Source organism: Entelurus aequoreus, linkage group LG05 (assembly GCF_033978785.1).
Source record: "Entelurus aequoreus isolate RoL-2023_Sb linkage group LG05, RoL_Eaeq_v1.1, whole genome shotgun sequence".
NCBI classification, from domain to species: Eukaryota; Metazoa; Chordata; class Actinopteri; order Syngnathiformes; family Syngnathidae; genus Entelurus; species Entelurus aequoreus.
In genome coordinates, this window is record NC_084735.1 from 55,107,155 (window position 1) to 55,129,107 (window position 21,953).

The 21,953-nt window shown below is 37.0% G+C and overlaps 2 protein-coding genes across 5 annotated transcripts in view; one reads left to right on the plus strand and one right to left on the minus strand.

Annotated features, from left to right (window-relative positions):
- nrip1b (nuclear receptor interacting protein 1b) overlaps positions 1-21,953 on the minus strand; it is a 108,997-nt gene that overhangs the window by 19,527 nt on the left and 67,517 nt on the right. The gene's annotated exons all lie outside the window — the stretch shown is intronic.
- Positions 5,243-8,296, plus strand: LOC133650773 (piggyBac transposable element-derived protein 4-like). Its single transcript, XM_062048401.1, has one exon. The coding sequence runs from the start codon at positions 6,314-6,316 to the stop codon at positions 8,003-8,005; it is 1,692 nt and encodes a 563-aa protein (XP_061904385.1). The 5' UTR covers positions 5,243-6,313; the 3' UTR covers positions 8,006-8,296.

Consider the following 21,953-nt stretch of genomic DNA (forward strand, 5'->3'; position numbering starts at 1 on the left):
GAGAATGAAGAGACAGTGAAACTTGGAGCCAAGCTATGCCAAAATAAATGGATTGCTTACCCAAATCAACTAGAAACATCTCCAGCCAGCTTGACCAAACTGTCCATCAAGGAAGTCACTAAAATGCCATGCAGGCTGTTTCTTTCTTTAAAAAATAATAATGAATCAAAATCAATGTCATTATGAATTATTGACCTATTCAAGGCTCCAATTACATGACATTAAATATTCCACTTTGAGATATTTTTGGGGAAAATGTTGCATATTTTGTGATTGCCATATAAAAAACTAAGCTTTTTTTTTTATTTAGTTTTTTAAAGAAGGGCCTAAAACGAACAAACAAAAAACATAAACAACAATACAACTTATAATTGACTGATAGATCTGAAGTTCATCTCGATATCATTGTGTTGAAAATAAAAAAAAATTATAATTTATTTTTTAACACTTTAATGAGTCGGACCCTTTTGGATCCCCAATCATTTTAGTGGGAATTTTGTTTTTAAGTGTCATTGCTCAAAAAAGAATAATTAATTAAAATCAATGTTGTTATGAGTTATTGACCTTTTTAAGGCTCCAATTATTATATAATCTCAAATATTCCACTTAAAATTTTTATTGGGTGAAAATATTGCATATTTTGTGTTTTTTCCATAAAAAACAGGATTTCTTTGGACAAAAAGAGCACACAACTTAAAACTTTAACAACGTTATTGTCACACCTGGGTGAAGTCTGGTCTGGGTTTCGTCTGGTTTCATGTTTTGTCATTTCCTGTTTTATTTTGAAATGCTGACTCTCCCTCTCGTTTCAGGTCACTTTCCCTTCCTCCTGTTCCCTGGTGTGACGTCTTTCCTGATTGTTCGATTGCGCCCACCTGTGTCACCCTCCCTCATGTGTATAAATGTCTCATCCTCCTTCTGTCCTGTGCCAGAGTGTTTCGTATCGTCTTGTGCGTACCGCCTGCGTTCCTTTGCCACAGCCTTGTCTACAGCCATTGCCACGTTTTTTGTGTACCCTTTGATCCACGGGAGATTCTTTGTTTGTAACCTTTTGTCAGGTAAGATTAGCTTCTTAGCATCGCCTCCGTTGGAGCACTTTTAGTTGTATTTGTTAGTTTTTGTTCTTTAGTCCCTTTTTCCCTCCATAGCCGGAGCGTTTTGAGTTGTTAATATTTTTTTTTAGTTTAGTAGTCAGGTTAGATCTGTTTTGATAGCCTGTTTTGTTTCTCCCGTTTTGAACCCCTCCCCTTCTGAGAATAAACAACTGTTTTCAGTAATCCTGCATCTGTGTCCAGAGTCCTAGTCGGGTCGTGACAGTTAAATTGACAGATAAACCCAATGTTGATCTAGAGATTTAAACCTCAAATAATAATAATAATAATAATACTAAATAGCAACAATTTAAAAACAATGTTTTTGAACAAAGCCCTTCGCCTGAGTGGAGACCTAAATGTATATTTTTTATACATATAATGTATTGGTTTTTTAAATAAAAAATATCAAAATGACCCCCGCTTGCTTTGATTTTTCAGTGTGCGGCCCTCATTGGAAAACGTTTGGACACCCATGCTTTACAGATACTGCAAAATTATTGTTCATGTCAGTACAGATTGATTGATCAATCAAAGTTTATTTATATAACCCTTAATCACAAATGCCTCAAAGGGTGTCCTATGGCATTGTGTTGTACATTACAAACTCAAAAGCCATTCAGCTGTTGTCGCAGTTGCTAGCTTACCTCTTGTCGTAGCTAGCTTATGGCTAATGCCGTAGCATGCCCATGTGTTACCACACTAGCAAAACAGTTCCTCAGTGTCCGCTCTTACCATAACAATGCTGCTACAGCTTGGTTAATATAGAGGTTACGGAACGTAAATGAAGTATTGTTGGCGTTTTTTGATGCATTTTCAAATCGATTTAGAGGCAGATTGGATTGCTGCAGTAATAGCCACCTAGAATGAGCTGAATATTACAAGTTAGAATGCAAAAATAAAAGAATATGTTGTCTTTTTGTCTCTCATAATGATTGTGAACGATAGGTAAAATAAAAATAAAATTGCAGTTCCCCTTTAACCCCGACAGTCCACGTCACTTCCAATCAATGTCTCGGAAATCCCACCCCCTAGTCAAAGCCATTGTAGCACCATAGCCAGCCACTACACCACCAACAAAGTAAGTTTACTAGGGATGTCCGGTAATATTGGACTGCCGATATTATCGTCCGATAAATGCTTTAAAATGTAATATAGGGAATTATCGTATCGGTTTCAAAAAGTAACATTTATGAATTTTTAAAACGCCGCTGTGTACACGGACGTAGGGTGAAGTACAGAGCGCCAATAAACCTTAAAGGCACCGCCTTTGCGTACCGGCCCAGTCACATAATATCTACGGCTTTTCACACACACAAGTGAATGCAAAGCATACTTGGTCAACAGCCCTACAGGTCACACTGAGGGTGGCCGTATAAACAACTTTAACACTGTTACAAATATGCGCCACACTGTGAACCCACACCAAACAAGAATGACAAACACATTTCAGGAGAACATCCGCACTGTAACACAACATAAACACAACAGAACAAATACCCAGAACCCCTTGCAGCACTAACTCTTCCGGGACGCTACAATATACACCCCCCGCTACTCCCACCTCAACCCCGCCCCGCCCCCCCCCCCCCAACCCCGCCCACCTCCACATGCTCTCTCAGGGAGAGCATGTCCCAAATTCTAAGCTGCTGTTTTGAGGCATATTAAAAAAAATAATGCACTTTGTGACTTCAATAATAAATATGGCAGGGCCAGGTTGGCATTTTTTTCCATAACTTGAGTTGATTTATTTTGGAAAACCTTGTTGCATTGTTTAATGCATCCAGCGGGGCATCACAACAAAATTAGGCATAATAACCAACGTGTTAATTCCACGACTGTATATATCGGTATCGGTTGATATCGGAATCGGTAATTAAGAGTTGGACAATATCGGAATATCGGATATCGGCAAAAAAGCCATTATCGGACATCTCTACTTATGGATGATCGGATTTGGGCCTGATCAAAACACCTTTAAAATGCCATCGTAAATAGTGAGTCATTTGAGGGTAAAAAAGGTCCCAGTTCAGTATTATAGTCATAGAAAAATCCAAACAAGTTGCTTTGTAAATTGTGCAAATTATAAATGATTTTCACAGCAGCACACTGAAATTAAATTGTTGAAAAAAAAATGGATAGATTGAAGAAATAATGGTTTGCAGCTGTATGATCAGAATTATACAAGAGTCCACCCCACTACAAATAGTCTAGTGTGGATACATTCTGAGAAGTTTTAAATACTTTCGCTTACCTTCCTTGCCCATTTTACAAAGATATGCTTACACAAATATTTGCATGCATAGTAAATATTTGTGTGCCATTGGAAGACCCACCCAGGAGCCATTTCCTGAGTGGCTGCGAATTAGTGCATCAATTAAACACACACTCATTCCTTCTTAATGAGCCGTGTCTGCCATCAATCTGTAGCCCATTCCTTCCTATTACGTTTTGCTTACATGGCCTATCCAAAAGGGTGCTCATTTCCCCTCATTTTCCATTTGTAAACACCAAGTAGGAACGGCCGCTCGCCCCAAAGGCAGAGCGAGGCATCTGATGAGGATGCAGCAGTGATGTCTGAGGGAAATAAGCCACTTTGCAATGGAGATGAAATGTTGCACTGCCAAGCTGCCTGAAAGCTGGATAAAAGCAGCTAAAATCATTGGCCTTTAATGAATCATTTTCATAATATCCTTGGCACCAGCCCTTAAGAGGCCTTTTTGCATGAGTCAGCAAGATGTCGTCTTTAGGAGCACTGCGTTTTTTTCTCCTCTTTTTGCTGGGATTCATTTGGTAAAGTACAGCAAGTCATGTGCAACAAGGGGCTCAAAGATCAGTATTGCAGTCAGGAGTTGGATTTTTTTTTCTTGGTCTCTTGTTTGTTACAAATAGCAATAGTTAATGCAAAAAGCAAACATCCACTGGGGAGGACACAGTTCTCAGGAGGTTAAAAACTGCTCGGATTGAACGGTTTGTATACTCAAAAAAAAAAAAATTAAGTCATGTACAACTAGTGGTGAGGGGGAATCAATGTGGTGATATATTGTGATACTTTCTTCTAACAATATAGTATAGATTTGTATTGTCTTAATATTGATTTAAAAAAACAATGTAGCTGAGATAGGCTACAGCACCCCCCTTGACCCCGAAAGGGACAAGAGGTAGAAATAGATGGATGGATGGATGGAATTTTAAAATTACAGTTGTACATTTTTTTATTTGATATTAAAGTACCAGTAGAGTGGGAAAATGTTGCCTCTATATTGAAGCTACTGTCATATATATATGATGTATGACACCGAACGTCTTCCAAAGTTTGCGAGTAAATTGATATGATCATAATAGTATCAATCTCACGGAGATTCCCGAGCCATTTTGAGAGATAATGAGCAAGCCAGTCACGTGATCGCGTGACGTGGCGGTAGGAACCGCAGATCCATTCCCCATCAACAACACTGCAAATCATGCAGACTTTGTGAGAGACAACGATGATTACTTGAGGAAAAATTATGATCCAGAAAAACTTAGATTTTTGATCCTGAATATAAGGAGAATGAGTGACATCAATCTCCGGAAATAGCCAAAGGTATTTATGGCATTTTGTGATGTTAAGATGTTAGCAAATTGTAGATACAATTGGATATGGTTTAATGCAATGGTCCCCAACCACCGGGCCGCGGCCCGGTACTGGTCCGTGGATCGATTGGTACCGGGCCGCACAAGAAAAAATAAATAAAAATACAATTTAAAAAAAAATTGTTTTATTAAATCAACATAAAAAACACAAGTCACACTACAATTAGTGCACCAACCCAAAAAACCTCTCTCCCCCAAAAGGGTTGTTTCTTTCTGTTATTAATATTTCTAATTCCTACATTATATATCAATATAGATCAATACAGTCTGCAGGGATACAGTCCGTAAGCACACATGATTGTATTTTTTTATGACAAAAAAATAAATAAAATAAAATAAAAATAAAATGGCAACGTATCGCAATACTTTCGATATAATATCTATTTACATGTCTTAATAGTCAATGTGACCCCAAGGACAATAGGAGAGTCTCTAAAAAGATGGTTGTCATTAGTTTTTCTTCCTAATATTTCATGACTTTTCCTAATCCATCAGGGAGACACAGAAAAATATAAAATCAACTGCATGATTGTTTCTCATTTCTCTGTACACATTTTGACCACGCCATCGTTCCTCAGGGGTCATATAGACCCCAGGATTGGAAAGCACTATAAGTCTTTGTGTGTTAGAGTGAGACACATGATCCAATTGACTTTTTTGTGCTCCCAAGTGATCTGAACACAGAGAATTCAATTGTGAGTTGATCTGACCATCATACACTGAATTATTGTTGGTTTAATATCGTTTGGCAGCCATTTTGACAGTTTTCCATAGATATTTCGGCACATTGCACCCCCCCCCCCACCAAATACCCCCCAGTGGGAAATTACTTATGTGTGCTCCTAAGTCCCCTGAACACAAAGAAACAAATAGTGAGTCAATCCAACCATCATAGACCGAGTTATTGCAGTTTGAATACTGTTAGGCTTGGTCTTGAATGTGACCAAAAGTGATTTTCGTAATTTCTGAACGTACAAATACATATAAACTCAGTTTTCCATATAAGTGTCACACAAGAAATGAAATGGAACAATCACTGTGAGTTTATCTGACTATTACATGCTGAACTAGTGTGGTTTGAGTAGCGTTTGGTGGCCATTTTAGCGTTTTTCTACCTCGAACATCCCAGTAGGAAACCATTTATTTGTGCTCCTAAGTCCCCTGAACACAGAAAAAAGCAGTGAGTAGATCTTTATTAGTAATTGATGCAGAAACCACTGAGATAAATGGTCTTGAAAATAAATTTATAATTTATACTCTGTCGGAATGGCGGGATGTCGGAACAGTTCAAACATTCCGTTCCCGCGCCGTGTGAGAACAGGAGGAGGGGAGGGGGGAGGAGCAAACATATAAAAGCACTCGCATAGCAGCCTTCTAAACCATTTCTCTGCTGCTGTCTCTGCTGCTGTTTGTGATATACTCTCTCTCTCTCTCTCTTGTTTCGAGTTTGCCTTCTAAACCATTTCTCTGCTGCTGTTTGTGATATACTCCCTCTCTCTCTCTTGTTTCGAGTTTGCCTTCTAAACCATTTCTCTGCTGCTGTTTGTGATATACTCTCTCTCTCTCTCTCTCTTGTTTTGAGTTTGATGATGCCAAACCACAAGACGTTCTCTGTCCAGGAGGTTTTGGATCAGGTTTTTAGTGAAGAGGTAGACATAGAGGAAAATGTGTCTGAAATCGAAGACAATGTTGTGGAAGACCCTGATTATGGGGCATCGTCCTCTGATGAGGATGAGACCCTTGATGCTGAAGTTCCTGTCAACACTGGAACACCAGCAGACATTTTCCTGTCCAAAAATGGAAAGTTGTCGTGGTCCCCTGCCCCACGTCAACGGCAGGGTAGACTTAGCGCTGGTAATGTCATCAAAATGGTTCCAGGCCCAACCCGATATGCGATTAGCCGTGTCCAAGACATAAAATCTGCATTTGAGCTCCTCATGACACCATCAATTGAGAACCATGTACTCTTGATGACCAATTTAGAGGGGAGTCGTGTGTTTGGGGACAGTTGGAAGCCGATCGATGCAATTGACTTGCAGGCATACATCGGGTTGCTCATTTTGGGGGGCGTGTACAAGTCCAAAGGCGAGGCAGCAGAAAGCCTGTGGAATAAAGAGACTGGAAGGGCCATCTTCCCAGCCACCATGTCTCTGAAGAAATTCCATATTATGTCTCGTGTCCTACGGTTCGATGACAGAGAGAAAAGACAGGGCCGGAGAGAACATGACAAGCTGGCAGCTATCCGGGATGTATGGGACAAGTGGGTTCAGCAACTGCCATTGCTTTACAACCCAGGCCCCCATGTGACTGTGGATGAATGTCTGGTGGCGTTTCGTGGCCGCTGTCCATTTAGACAGTACATCCCGAGTAAACCAGCCAAATACGGCATTAAAATATGGGCAGCATGTGATGCCCAGTCGAGCTATGCCTGGAATATGCAGGTCTACACCGGCAAAGCCCCTGGGGAAGCACCTGAAAAAAATCAGGGCATGAGGGTTGTCCTGGACATGGCTGAGGGACTGGAGGGGCACAATATAACGTGCGACAACTTCTTCACCTCCTATGCCCTTGGTGAAGAACTCGCAAAGCGGAAAGTCACCATGCTGGGGACAGTCCGCAAGAACAAGCCAGAGCTTCCCTCTGAGCTTGTTGCAATCAAGAACAGACAGGCTACATCCTCAGTGTTTGCCTTCACTGAGAACGCCACAGCTGTTTCGTATTGCCCCAAGAAAGGGAAGAACGTTGTGCTCATGAGTACGATGCACAAGGATGCCCAGCTCAGCACCAGGGAGGACAAGAAGCCACAAATGGTGTTGGACTACAATGCCACAAAGGGTGGTGTTGACAACCTGGATAAAGTCACAGGCACGTACAGCTGCCGACGCATGACTGCACGATGGCCCCTTGTTGTATTCTTCAACATCATCGATGTGAGTGCCTACAACGCTTTTGTGCTTTGGAGGGAGATCAGTGAAGGCTGGAACAGCGAAAAGCTGTACCGGAGGAGGCTGTTCCTGGAACAGCTGGGGTACGCGCTGGTGCAACCCCAAATTGCACGAAGAGTTGTCCTACCAAGAGCCTCAGCGGCTGCTGTGGTGATAGTGGAGGATGTTCAGAGGGAGGCACACACCTCCAATCCTCCAGTGGCCAGAGGGCAAAAACGAGGCAGGTGCCAGATCTGTTCCACTAGGAACGATAACAAGACAACTAATACATGTGGGGGATGTGGCAAATACATCTGCAAGGAGCACATCCGTTGTGGATCATGTGCCCAGTAGTGCTTTACCCTTTCTTGGAGAGTGGGGGATGAATATTGCCATTTTTCATTTGTTTTACATTTCTTGAGAGAGGTAGACTCTAGGCTACTTTTTGCAGTCTGTGAAAAAATAGGAGTGGCAGACTTTTACAGTATTTTAGTTTTTTTGAAATAAGACAATATTTTTGGTAAATAGCCTACTGTCTTGTTATTTTTTTCTTCAAATATGGACACTCCAAATGGCCGGCCAATGGTCAGATATTTGTTGTTGTTGAAAAAAAACAAAACAAAAAAAAAAAAAATACAAAATATAAAGAGTAATAAAAAAACTTCCCCCATTGAGGATTGCCACCTTATCCTGGTCAGAGGGTTTGTGCTTGACCCTTTCTTGGAGAGTGAGACGAATATTGTTATTTTCAAATGGACACTCCAAATGGCCAACGGTCAGATATTTGTTGTTGTTGAAAAAAAAAAAAAAGAAAAAAAAAAAGAAAAAAAAAAAAAGTTATAAAAAACTTCCCCCTGGAGGATTGCCACCTTATCGTGGTCAGGGGGTTTGCGTGCTTCCATGACCCTAAGAGCTATAGCTGGTCTTAGGGTAGAAGCCTGACTAAGTGCAATCTAAATGGCAAAAAACAACAACAACAACAACACCATACAATTAATACAATTCGGTCACATTCAATGATGGCCGCCTAACAGTATTCAAACTGCGATAACTCGGTCTAAGATGGTTGGATTGACTCACAATTTGTTTCTTTGTGTTCAGGGGACCTAGGAGCACAAATAAGTGGTTTACCACTGGGAGGTTATCTGGGGGGGGGGGGCGTAGTGTGCCAAAAAATCAATAAAAAACGGTCAAATTTGACACCAAACGGTATTCAAACAACAATAATTCAGTGTATGATGGTCAGATCGACTCAGAGTTGACTTCTCTGTGTTCAGAAGACTTGGGAGCACAAAAAAGTCAATTGGATCATGTGTCTTACTCCCACACACAACAACTTATAGAGCTTTACATCTCTGGGGTCTATGTGACCCCTGAGGAACGATGGTGTAGGCAAAAATCGAGGTCAATAGGAGGGTTAAAAAAATATTTTCTTAAAATGGATAGACAATTTAAATGGATATTATATTGTTAGAAAAAAGTATCGCAACATTTTGCCATACCGATATCATGCTTATACAAGACTTAAAAACAAACAAACAATAATATCATGATACTTTTTTCTAATAATATAATCATTTTTAATGAACAAAAAAAAAAACTTAAGATTTTTTTATATGACTTTAAAAAAGTAATGTATAATGGGGTGGGACAAAAAAACATTTTTTGTATCGATAATAAGACATTAAAAATCCATATTAAAGGCCTACTGAAACCCACTACTACCGACCACGCAGTCTGATAGTTTATATATCAATGATGAAATCTTAACATTGCAACACATGCCAATACGGCCGGGTTAACTTATAAAGTGACATTTAAAATTTCCCGGGAAATATCCGGCTGAAACGTCGCGGTATGATGACGTATGCGCGTGACGTAGTCAGTTAAACGGAAGTTATGGTACCCTGTAGAATCCTATACAAAAAGCTCTGTTTTCATTTCATAATTCCGCAGTATTCTGGACATCTTTTGCAATTTATTTAATGAACAATGAAGGCTGCAAAGAAGACAGTTGTAGGTGGGATCGGTGTATTAGCAGCGGACTACAGCATCACAACCAGGAGGACTTTGTTGGAGAGCAGACTCGCTAGCCGACGACCTCACCTTGACTTCCTTCGTCTCCGGGCCGCCAAACGCATCGGGTGAAGTCTTTCGTCCTTCCGCCGATCGCTGGAACGCAGGTGAGCACGGGTGTTGATGAGCAGATGAAGGCTGGCTGGCGTAGGTGGAGAGCTAATGTTTTTAGCATAGCTCTGTGCGGTCCGGTTGCTAAGTAGGCTTCAATGGCGTCGTTAGCACAGCATTGTTAACCTTCGCCAGCCTGGAAAGTATTAACCGTGTATTTACATGTCCACGGTTTAATAGTATTGTTGATTTTCTATCTGTCCTTCCAGTCAGCGGTTTATTTTTTTTGTTTCTATATGCAGTTAAAGCACGATGCTATCACGTTAGCTCGTAGCTAAAGCGTTTCGCCGATGTATTGTCGTGGAGATAAAAGGCACTGAATGTCCATTTCGCGTTCTCGACTCTCATTTTCAAGAGGATATAGTATCCGAGGTGGTTTAAAATACAAATCCGTGATCCACAATAGAAAAAGGAAAGAGTGTGGAATCCAATGAGCCAGCTTTACCTAAGTTACGGTCAGAGCGAAAAAAAATATGTATTTCACTGCATTCTAGTCCGTCACTCTAACGTTCCTCGTCCACGAATCTTTCATCCTCGCTCAAATTAATGGGGTAATGGTCCGAATAGCTCTAGCTGCGTTGAAAACAATAGGAAAATATGAGGGAGTGAACAACAGACGTCGTCACGCTACTTCCGGTAGGGGCAAGGGTTTTTTTTTTATCAGAGACCAAAAGTTGCGAACTTTATCGACGTTGTTCTATACTAAATCCTTTCAGCAAAAATATGGCAATATCGCAAAATGATCAAGTATGACACATAGAATGGATCTGCTATTCCTGTTTAAATAAAAACAAATAATTTCAGTAGGCCTTTAAATAGTCAGGAAAAAATAAAAATAAAAAAAATTAATAAATTAAAAAAAATAATTAGAAAAAAAAAATATATATATATATGTGTATATATATATATATATATATATATATATATATATATATATATATATATATGTGTATATATATATATATATATATATATATATATATATATATATATATGTGTATATATATGTGTATATATATATATATATATATATATATATATATATATATATGTGTATATATATATATATATATATATATATATATATATATATATATATATATATATATATGTGTATATATATATATATATATATATATATATATATATATATATATATACATACATATATATATATATATATACATACATATATATATATATATATATATATATATATATATATACATACATATATATATATATATACATACATATATATATATATATATACATACATATATATATATATATACATACATATATATATATATATATATATATATATATATATATATATATATATATATATATATATATATATATATATATATATATATATATATATATATATATATATATATATATATGTGTGTGTATGTATATAGACATGACTTAAAAAAGTCTTGCTTTGGGCTGATTGCAAGTCAAATCTCCGCAAAGTGTTGCTGTACTGCTACCTTGCTGTGCGGGTTTAGTGGGCAAGACGCAGTACAAGCATTGACATTAGTCAGCATTTTTTTTTACTTTTAAACCTTTTTTTCAACTAAGTTTGTCCAATGAGTTTTTACCGTTATCTAGTGTACATACGAATATACAACTTGTATTTAAAGATGCATTTTACATTCATCACTGAGCTATATAACCCATATATATAAATGTACAGTAAAATATCACAATATATGGCAATACTGTATCGTATAGTGACTGAAGTATCATGATATGTATCGTATCGTATCGTATCGTCAAGTCCCTGCTAACTACAACGGTTTGTTAGTGGAAGTATAATTGGTTTTATAAAGAGTACACATGTAGTTAAAGGTACACTATTAGAATAATCTATTCATTCAATTGGATATATTTAACCCAATCATGTATAGAACAATTATGTGTAACCTTTAATGATTTAAACTCTCAAGCATCTGCCAAAGAAGAGCTGAGAGCGTGCCAATGAACATGAGACTTCAGTCAGATTAGTGCGCACATCTGATCCCCATGCCTGACCTAGTACTTGCACAGCAGAAGCTTTTGATACCAAGAAAAAAAAAAAGAACTGGCCCACATTTCTGGTATTTGGAACAGAATCTAAAATATTAACCGAGTGGAACTTCAAGTTTGCAGTGTGACATATAAGCATTCTGGCTTCATTAGCTAAATAAGCATTCTGGCTTCATTAGCTAAGTTGGGTACATTTGGTTCAAAGACTAGGAAGTTTCACAATGAAGAAAACACTGACATCTAAAAAAAAAATACAAACATGTGACCAACAAAATGAAAAGATGGGAAGCAACAACAATAACAATAACGTCCAGTTTCAATGCTGCTTGTGCACAACTTGGAGACAACTGTTTTGGACTGGAAACATATCAATTCATGTTCAAAGCGTCAGAGTCATTCAGAGTTCAAACACTCAAAAAAAGGTTAGAAACGAAAAAGTAATAACATCAGAGTTTACTATGGTATATGGAAACCCATCACCAAAGTAAACAATGTGCAGCTGCAGTGTTTATGGATCCAACACAAGCATTTGCCACAATCATGCCATCCATCTCTGGCATCAAAGGATTGGTCTTGAACTGGGTACAGAGTAACCAACAGAAAGCTATATATGAAGCCAGGTAAAAAATATGTCAACAGAGATAAATATATCTTGAGGCGTACCCCAGGGTTCAATACTGGGACCCAAATTGTTCAATCTCTATACAAACGGCATTTGTAAAGTTACAAAGAACTTAGAATGAGTCCTATTTACAGACAATTGTGTTTTGTTCAGGAGAGAACACACATAAACTAATACAAATAACAGAAAAAATGAATAAATTAAAGAGATGATTTGACAAAAACAGACTCTCTTTAAATCTCAGTAAAACTAAAATAATGCTGTTCGGTAATAGTAGGAGAAAGTCAAACACAAATACAAAAAGGCGAAGTAAAAATTGAAAGAGTCAAATCTATCAAATTTTTGGGCGTAATAATAAATTATAACATAAACTGGAAATCTCATAAAAATATGCAACATAATGTGGCAAGAAATAGTTCTACAATGAATACAGCTTACATATGATCTGGACCAAAAACCACTACATATTCTCTAGTGCTTGCTAGTTTTACTATGTCTGAGTTATTGTGCAGAAACAATGGGAAGTAACTACACAAGTACATTACATTCATTCATTGGGATACAAAAAGATTAGTTAGAATAATACATAACGTTTGATATAGACAGCATACCAACATTTTATCTATAATCCAAACTATTGAAATTCAATGATTTGGTGCATTTGCAAACAGCTAAAATTATGTACAGATCAAACTATAATCTGCTACCCAAGAATGTATAACAATCCTTCTCAACAAAAGAGGAGAACTATGATCTTAATTTAAAACATTTGTATGCATGTACAACACTTAAAACCTTTAGTATATCAGTATGTGGAATTAAATTATAAAAGGAATTATGCAAAGAAGTTAAACAATGTACTAGTATGATCCAGTTTAAAAAATAAAAACCTATTCAAACTGTTTACGAAGTACAAGGAAAAATAATTTTGAACTTAAATTAAAATAAGTTATTGGTCATCTCATTAAGTGAATATTAACTGGCCTAACTATTTATGAAGCGAACTGCTGTATTTAGAATTATTTAAGTTGTGTACACATTGAGAATAGAAGGTGAACATATGTGTTAGTAATTGCCATGAAGTAGAAAAGTGAAAGGATTAAATAAGCTTAGCTTTCTCCAACTATTCTTAGGGCGTCTAATTGATGTTTGGAAGACAAACCAAAAAGTCCAGTTGCGATCGATTGAATGCCCTGAGATGACTGACCTGGATGAATGAGGACATTCATAGACATCTTCCTCCAACTACATGTTGTAAAGGAAAATTAAAAAACTTAAAACATCATGTGATGTAACACATTGAAAGTGTAAACATGTTCGAAATAAACTTCAACCAAATATCTTAATTAATTCAATAGGTTTATGTGACATTTGTTTTTGCCAAATAGTTTTTTTTGTAGTATTTTAGATCGCAACAAATATTTTTTTTAATCAAAGAAAATAAAAAATGCGTCCACAAATAAAATAACGTATTAATTAATTATTCTATAAAAAAAAAAAAGGAACATCTATACAAGCAAATTTTTGTTAACCTGTCAATGGGATCGTCCATTGTATGTTAGCATAAGAGCTAACCTTTATTCTGTGTAGTTTTATGGCTTTTTTCAGTCTGACAAACTGTATTGTTGATTTAACGTGATTTCTGCATGTATGTGCACTTAATATGAATATTTTATTTGTGTGGTTAGTTCTACCGTAACTTTATTGTGGAGACTATCAATACAACAACCCTTTTTTATTTCTAATTTAAAGAACTGTTTACTTATCTGCCAAACTAAATTCCAACATTCAGGGAGGGCTGAATAAAATGAATAAACCAACATTGCAACTGAAAAAAACAGCAAAACCACATAATGTAACAATACATAATAATACATTTGTCTTTAAATATATGTAAAACATTGTTTTTGCCTTTTTAAAAGAAAATACATGCTTCATTGCCAAATATGCAAATGATACAATTACATCATATCACCAACACACTCCTGGTCAAGCCGCCCCACCACCACAAATTAAATGCCATTCTGTGGGAAACACTGCTCCTTGTTTAGTTTTTTCTGAGCAATAAGACAAATAAACATTGCATTTATGAATACAAATGTAAAATTGCATTGTAAATAAACGACACATCACCATCACAACGATGATCAAACCTGTTGATCCTCTCTAATTGACTACTCCAAACGTTTATTGAAACCCAATACTAAAGTACTGTAGTTTCTGACTTACTACAAAGGTACTAAAACAATGCATAAATGTTGATTTCATATGTTTTGCATGCACATAACCAGTAAGTCACCAACATAGGATGTTCAGTCCTTACATGAATAAGGTCTTAGTTTACAGAGACAAAGCTTTGCCATAGCGATGCTAAATGGGGATTTTTCTCCTTTCAGTACATCACAACGATAAGGAACAGGGTTTGGTCAAATACATTTAATGTAATTATTAGGGCTGTGAATCTTTGGGTGTCCCACGATTCGATTCAATATCGATTCTTGGGGTCACGATTCGATTCAAAATCGATTTTTTGTCAATTCAACACGATTCTCGATTCAAAAACGATGTTTTTTCCCGATTCAAAACGATTCTCTATTCATTCAATACATAGGATTTCAGCAGGATCTACCCCAGTCTGCTGACATGCAAGCAGAGTAGTAGATTTTTGTAAAAAGCTTTTATAATTGTAAAGGACAATGTTTTATCAACTGATTGCAATAATGTAAATTTGTTTTAACTATTAAATGAACCAAAAATATGACTTATTTTATCTTTGTGAAAATATTGGACACAGTGTGTTGTCAAGCTTATGAGATGTGATGCAAGTGTAAGCCACTGTGACACTATTGTTCTTTTTTTTCTTCTTTTTTTATAAATGTCTAATGATAATGTCAATGAGGGATTTTTAATCACTGCTATTTTGTTTCACTACTTTAGGTTTGTTCTGTGTCGTGTTTGTGTCTCCTCTCAATTGCTCTGTTTATTGCAGTTCTGAGTGTTGCTGGGTCGGGTTTGGTTTTGGAATTGGATTGCATTGTTATGGTATTGCTGTGTATTGTTTTGTTGGATTGATTAATTTAAAAAAAAAAAAAAGTTTTTTTTTTATAAAAAAAAATATATATATAAAAAAAATAGATTTTTTAAAAATGAAAATCGATTCTGAATCGCACAACGGGAGAATCGCGATTCGAATTCAAATCGATTTTTTCCCACACCTCTATCGATTATATTTAAAATTTTGCAATAGCGATTCCTCCCACGACGCCCCCTGGTAGTCTGGTGGTGATGTAGCAGCATCACGCTATGCTAACATTAGCTTCCAACATGCTCTCCCAAGTAAAACAAATGAAAGAGGGACTTACTAGCATTACCATCTGATTTGTAATTGAGTAATTGAGGCCATCGCAACTTGCGTAAAATGTTACGCCTGCACTGCGGCTCATTCAGGTGCTGAAAGTGATCCACACTACTTTGTGATCATGCAACATAGAAAACGGACTGAGAGTATCATTTTATTGATTATATTTGCTCTTGTGGTGCAAGCTCACTATAAGGAAAAGAAGGCAGATACTTTTGTTTACAAATCTCCCTCTACACAGCGCTGCCATCAGTTTGCAGTGATGGAATGTTGCAACACTTTCACTTGCAATATCTTTCTTTTGAGACGGTCTTGTTTACATTTCAAGGTTAAGCGGTCTTCCGCACAAGTTTGCACTTAAAACCTGTTGTTCCAGGCGTCGATCGCGTGGGTCTTCTTTACCATTTCATGGTTAATTTCGCTTGCTATTTGCGCAATATGTTCAGCCAACATTCCACAAGGAGGATAGGAAAAAAGACACATCAAACCTTATCATACACCTGCAACGCCAGCATCGCTACAACGGTGTTTTGTAAGCCTACGAAGACACCTGTTGCAAAAGAAACTGTTTCAAAGAAAGGAGTAAGCACAAGAAAAATACTAGAGAAAAAATACCGCGCATCTCTACCAATAATTAGTGCCTGGATTATGATGCTGCATGGAGGCGCCATCAAACACTTTGAAGGCTCGCACGTTCCCCTGCAAATACCCTTACTGGTTTGACGTTGAGATTTTCCCCCAATTTTGGGTCAACAAAACTGCTGAGCATACACAAAACAAATTGTTGAATTCAGCGCCAATAAATGTCCCTGTTTTTCTTTAATTGCCATTGTTTGGCCGGGAAGCTAACTGAAGCACAATCCAAAGTTGAAGCCCTAAAAATGCCTCATTGTCCTTAATTAAATTCTAATTGATAAAATGTGTAGGTGCCCACCTCTAATAAATGATCATGAAAGATGATTGAATTGGATTGGATTTTTCTCTCCTCGAGGAATGTTTGCACATTATTTGGTGCAAATAGCTTGCAAAATGTCTTCCTCTGAAACGGCTTACAGCCATTTTCTACCGCTTGTTTAGGGTTTTGGTGGAGGGCTGAAGCTTATCCCAGCTGCACTCCCAAAAGGCCACCTCACACAAGCATTCAAACACACATTCACACACTAAGACCAATTTAATGTTGCCAATCAGCCTATCCCCAGGTACATGTCTTTGGAGTTGGGAGGAAGCTGGAGAGAACCTAGAGACAGGCAAACAAACAGGGTATCGAACCAGGGACCTTCTTGCTGTGAGGCACGAGCGCTAACCACTGCGCCAACATTATGGGTTATACTTGTATTGCGCTTTTCTACCTTCAAGGTACTCAAAGCGCTTTGACACTATTTCCACATTCACCCATTCACACACACATTCACACACTGATGGCGGGAGCTGCCATGCAAGGCCCTAACCACGACCCATCAGGAGCAAGTGTGAAGTGTCTTGCTCAAGGACACAAACGGACGTGACGAGGTTGGCGGAGGTGGGGATCGAAACAGGAACCCTCAGGTTGCTGGCACGGCCACTCTCCCAACAGCGCCACGCCGTCCCCACATTAGACACTTTAAATATATATATTATGTTCTGTTAAACCTCTGATGGTAACATAAGCTAGCTGGTGGTGTTTTTGTTGAATACTTTTGTTTAAAAAATGAAACAGAACAAGTTGCAAATAGCTGAACTGAAAATATGTATATTTTTTCTGGTTCTTACATTCCTATTTTCCTAAAAAATCGTGTATTAAATTCCTTGGGCGGTATTATGATATGATACTGTATGGTTACAATTAACGGATGTATTCATTTTTGTGGAAAATGTATCTGAAATTAAACATAACTCCAAGTCTGAAAAGACAACTGTCACGAGGGAATGACATACAAAATACATTTAAAAAATGTCATTTTGTAAAAACACAAATAACAAAATTAATTAGTAAAATTCAAATGACGAGTAGCAAAAACTAATCAGGGAAGTGCTGATTTTAACACAAACAAAATATTCTTAATCACAATTAATCTGCCCGTTTTTTTGAGAGTACTGGGGACGGCGTGTCGAAGTTGGGAGAGTGGCCGTGCCAGCAATCTGAGGATTACTGGTTCAATCCCCACCTTCTACCATCCTAGTCACGTCCGTTGTGTCCTTGAGCAAGACACTTCACCCTTGCTCCTGATGGGCCGTGGTTAGCGCCGTGCATGGCAGCTCCCACCATCAGTGTGTGAATGTGTGTGTGTGAATGGGTAAATGGGGAAATAGTGTCAAAGCGCTTTGAGTTCCTTAAAAAGGTAGAAAAGCGCTATACAAGTACACCCCATTTACCATTTACTGCAAATGTTGCCGTTAAAAAAAATTGTCACATGAAAAGTGCACACATTCGTATATGGTAGAGAGCAACAGCTGGAGAAAACGTTACTTTTTTGGGAGGAAGATGCAGAAGGTAAATGCACTTATTCTGAGGAGACAAAAGTGCGTACAGGCGATGTTGATGTTCAGTGGCATTTATGTGTTCTTCTTTCCCTGCTTACTATCTCGCCAGAAACAGCATATATGCGCAGACGTCATCTGAGTATAACGAAACAGCGAACACCATTCAAAGTATTTTTCATCACTGCCAACGGAGTAGTTTTTTTCATTTTTTATTTCATTACAGCCCGTCAACTAAACGTTAACACACCATCGACATACACAAGCACAACATCGACCAGTGGAAACGTGGGTTTCTTCTCCCAAAATCTTATGCTGGTTTGATTCACTTTGTATGGATTTATTTTAGGAGCAAAATGCGAATGAATGGGTTGAAATCCGTACACGCAAGTGTGCTCCCTTTTTATTTGTTCTAGTCGCAAATACAAGTCAAATTCTCACACGATATGACGACCGTATTAAAAGCTCTATCGTCTAATCGTACACACTGCGCAACCGGTTATTATCACAGTTAAAATTAAAAGGTGTTTGCTAACACTGCTATTGGTTGGGCGGTGACCGAAGACACCCATCATCTCCTGCACCTTGGCCGTGGAGGCTGATACAGGTAAAGTGCAGCAATCAATTTGCTGCACTGGCAAGAGTACTCCTTCAGAATACTAATCAGCCTCCACTCTTGTCTTGTTCTTATTGCTATGTATTCAACGACGCCCGTATCGCCTTTCTCCTTCTCCGTTCACCTTTCTCATGACTTGACAACCCCCACCAAGCCCCAGCTCCCCCCACCCCCCAGTGCCCCAGACCTGACCAAACGCTAAAGGAGGGCGGGCTGTCTTCTCCACAGATAACTGCTGCCACTAATCAGGCCTATGTGCAGCGGAGCATAGGATTAAAAGAGCTTGCACAGCTTGACTGGGGCACTGAATGGTGTAACACACACAAGTAAATATATATATATATATATATATATATATATATATATATATATATATATATATATATATATATATATATATATATATATATATATATATATATATATATATATACACACACACACACACACAATATATATATATATATATATATATACATATATATACAGGGCTCGAATTTAACCACGGCAACGGCCGCGACCGCCCTCGTTATTTGCCGTAATGCCCTAACAAATTGACCAAAATCGCGGCAAGAACATGCCGTGACCGCCCTTGACTTTTTACTTGTTAATGGACGAGGGATGTAACAGTAAACGGTATAATGATAATCAGTCATAAAATCCCAGACGGTTAGTAACACCGTCTAATATTTTAATTACTGAAAAACCGGCATTTATTAGGCAACACAAAGTCAGGCGCATGCGCACTAGCGTCGTTTGGCTTGATAATCATGGCGGACGAACAACACAGACTTTGCTCCGGAGATTTCCCCTTGGAGTAAACGGAGCCAAGCGCCTGGTTTAACATAATTTTCCCACGCATATCGGCGTGCGTTTAAGAGCACACTGCTGTGTTTAGATGGAGACAGGTGTGGACAATATTGGAGACAGACGCACTTGCTACCACACTAAAAGTGTACAGCAAAGGAGAAAACTATTTGATGTTGCTTATATATACACATTTATATATGTGTATATACAGTCATGGTTAAAAGTTTACATACATTTGTGAAGGACATAATGTCATGGCTGTCTTGACTTTCAAATAATTTCTACAACTCTTCTTTTTTTGTAATAGAGTGATTGGCTACCTACTCAGTGGCCTAGTGGTTAGAGTGCCCACCCTGAGAACGGTAGGTTGTGAGTTCAAACCCCGGCCGAGTCATACCAAAGACTATAAAAATGGGACCCATTACATCCCTGCTTGGCGCTCAGCATCAAGGGTTGGAATTGGGGGTAAATCACCAAAATGATTCCCGGGCGCGGTCACCGCTGCTGCCCACTGCTCCCCTCACCTACCAGGGGGTGAACAAGGGGATGGGTCAAATGCAGAGGACAGATTTTGGTACTTTAGCTTTAACTTAACTGGAGCACATACTTGTTTGTCAAAAAAACATTTATTGGTTCTTTTATGAATTTATTATGGGTCTACTGAAAATGTGACCAAATCTGCTGGGTAAAAAGTATACATACAGCAATGTTAATATTTGGTTACATGTCCCTTGGCAAGTTTCACTGTAATAAGGTGCTTTTTGTAGCCATCCACAAGCTTCTGGCAAGCTTCTGGTTGAATTTTTGACAACTCCTCTTGACAAAATTGGTGCAGTTCAGCTAAATTGGTTGGTTTTCTGACATGGATTTGTTTCTTCAGCATTGTCCACATTGGGACTTTGGGTATTGTGGCCAGACAGCTCAAAAAATAAGAGTTGTAGAAATTATTGGAAACTCATGACAGCCATGACATTATGTTCTGTACAAGTGTATGTAAACTTTTGACCATGACTGTGTGTGAATATATATATATATATATATATATATATATATATATATATATATATATATATATACATATATATATATATATATATACATATATATATATATATATATACATATATATATATATATATATACATATATATATATATATATATACATATATATATATATATATATATATATATATATATATATACATATATATATATATACATATATATATATATATATATATATATATATATATATATATATATATATATATATACATGTATATATATATATATATATATATATATATATATATATATATATATATATATATATATATATATATATATATATACATGTATATATATATATATATATACATATATATATACATATACATATATATATATACATATATATATATATATACATATACATATACATATATATATATACATATAAATATATATACATATACATATATATACATATATATATATATATATATATACATATACATATATATATATATATATATATATATACATATACATATATATATACATATACATATATATATATATATATATATATATATATATATATATATATATATATATATATATATATACATACATATATATGTATATATATACACACACATACATATATATTAAATTGCGATAACCGCATTGTTCATAGTTAACTCAAAATGAATCGCAAATAATCACAGATAGATGTCATTTTAATAAGTGTACCCTAGACAGATAAGTTTTAACACCATGACTGGCCAAAAAATGTGCTTTAATGAAACGTGTTTTAAACATTTTATTTTTTTTAACAGCTCAGAACAAAAGGACAACACACTTTTAATGAGAGAAAAAAATACCTGCAGTGCGTTGGTGTCTTGCCAGATTTAGCATTTTGTTGGAATACAGAATTTGTATTTGTGCTTCAGGAGCACTTGCATTCAGAGGATCAGCTACACTTCCATGTTTAGATACCAGTTTCACTCATTAATAACACACAATGTGGATTGTTAAGGTCACGCACGTGCGCGCGACCTGAGCATGCCAGAATAAAGCCAGCAGACTTGTCTGAGAAACACACACACGGACACCAGCAAACACACAACCCCCCCAACAAGCAGACAACACCACAAGGTCAACTTTAAAAGCTGATATTATTTGAGCATTCTCGGGTTACAGAAGTATAC

What these genes read in the sequence shown, in the direction of transcription:
- LOC133650773 (XM_062048401.1), top strand. Translation starts at nt 6,314, where the DNA reads ATGATGCCAAACCACAAGACGTTCTCTGTCCAGGAGGTTTTGGATCAG.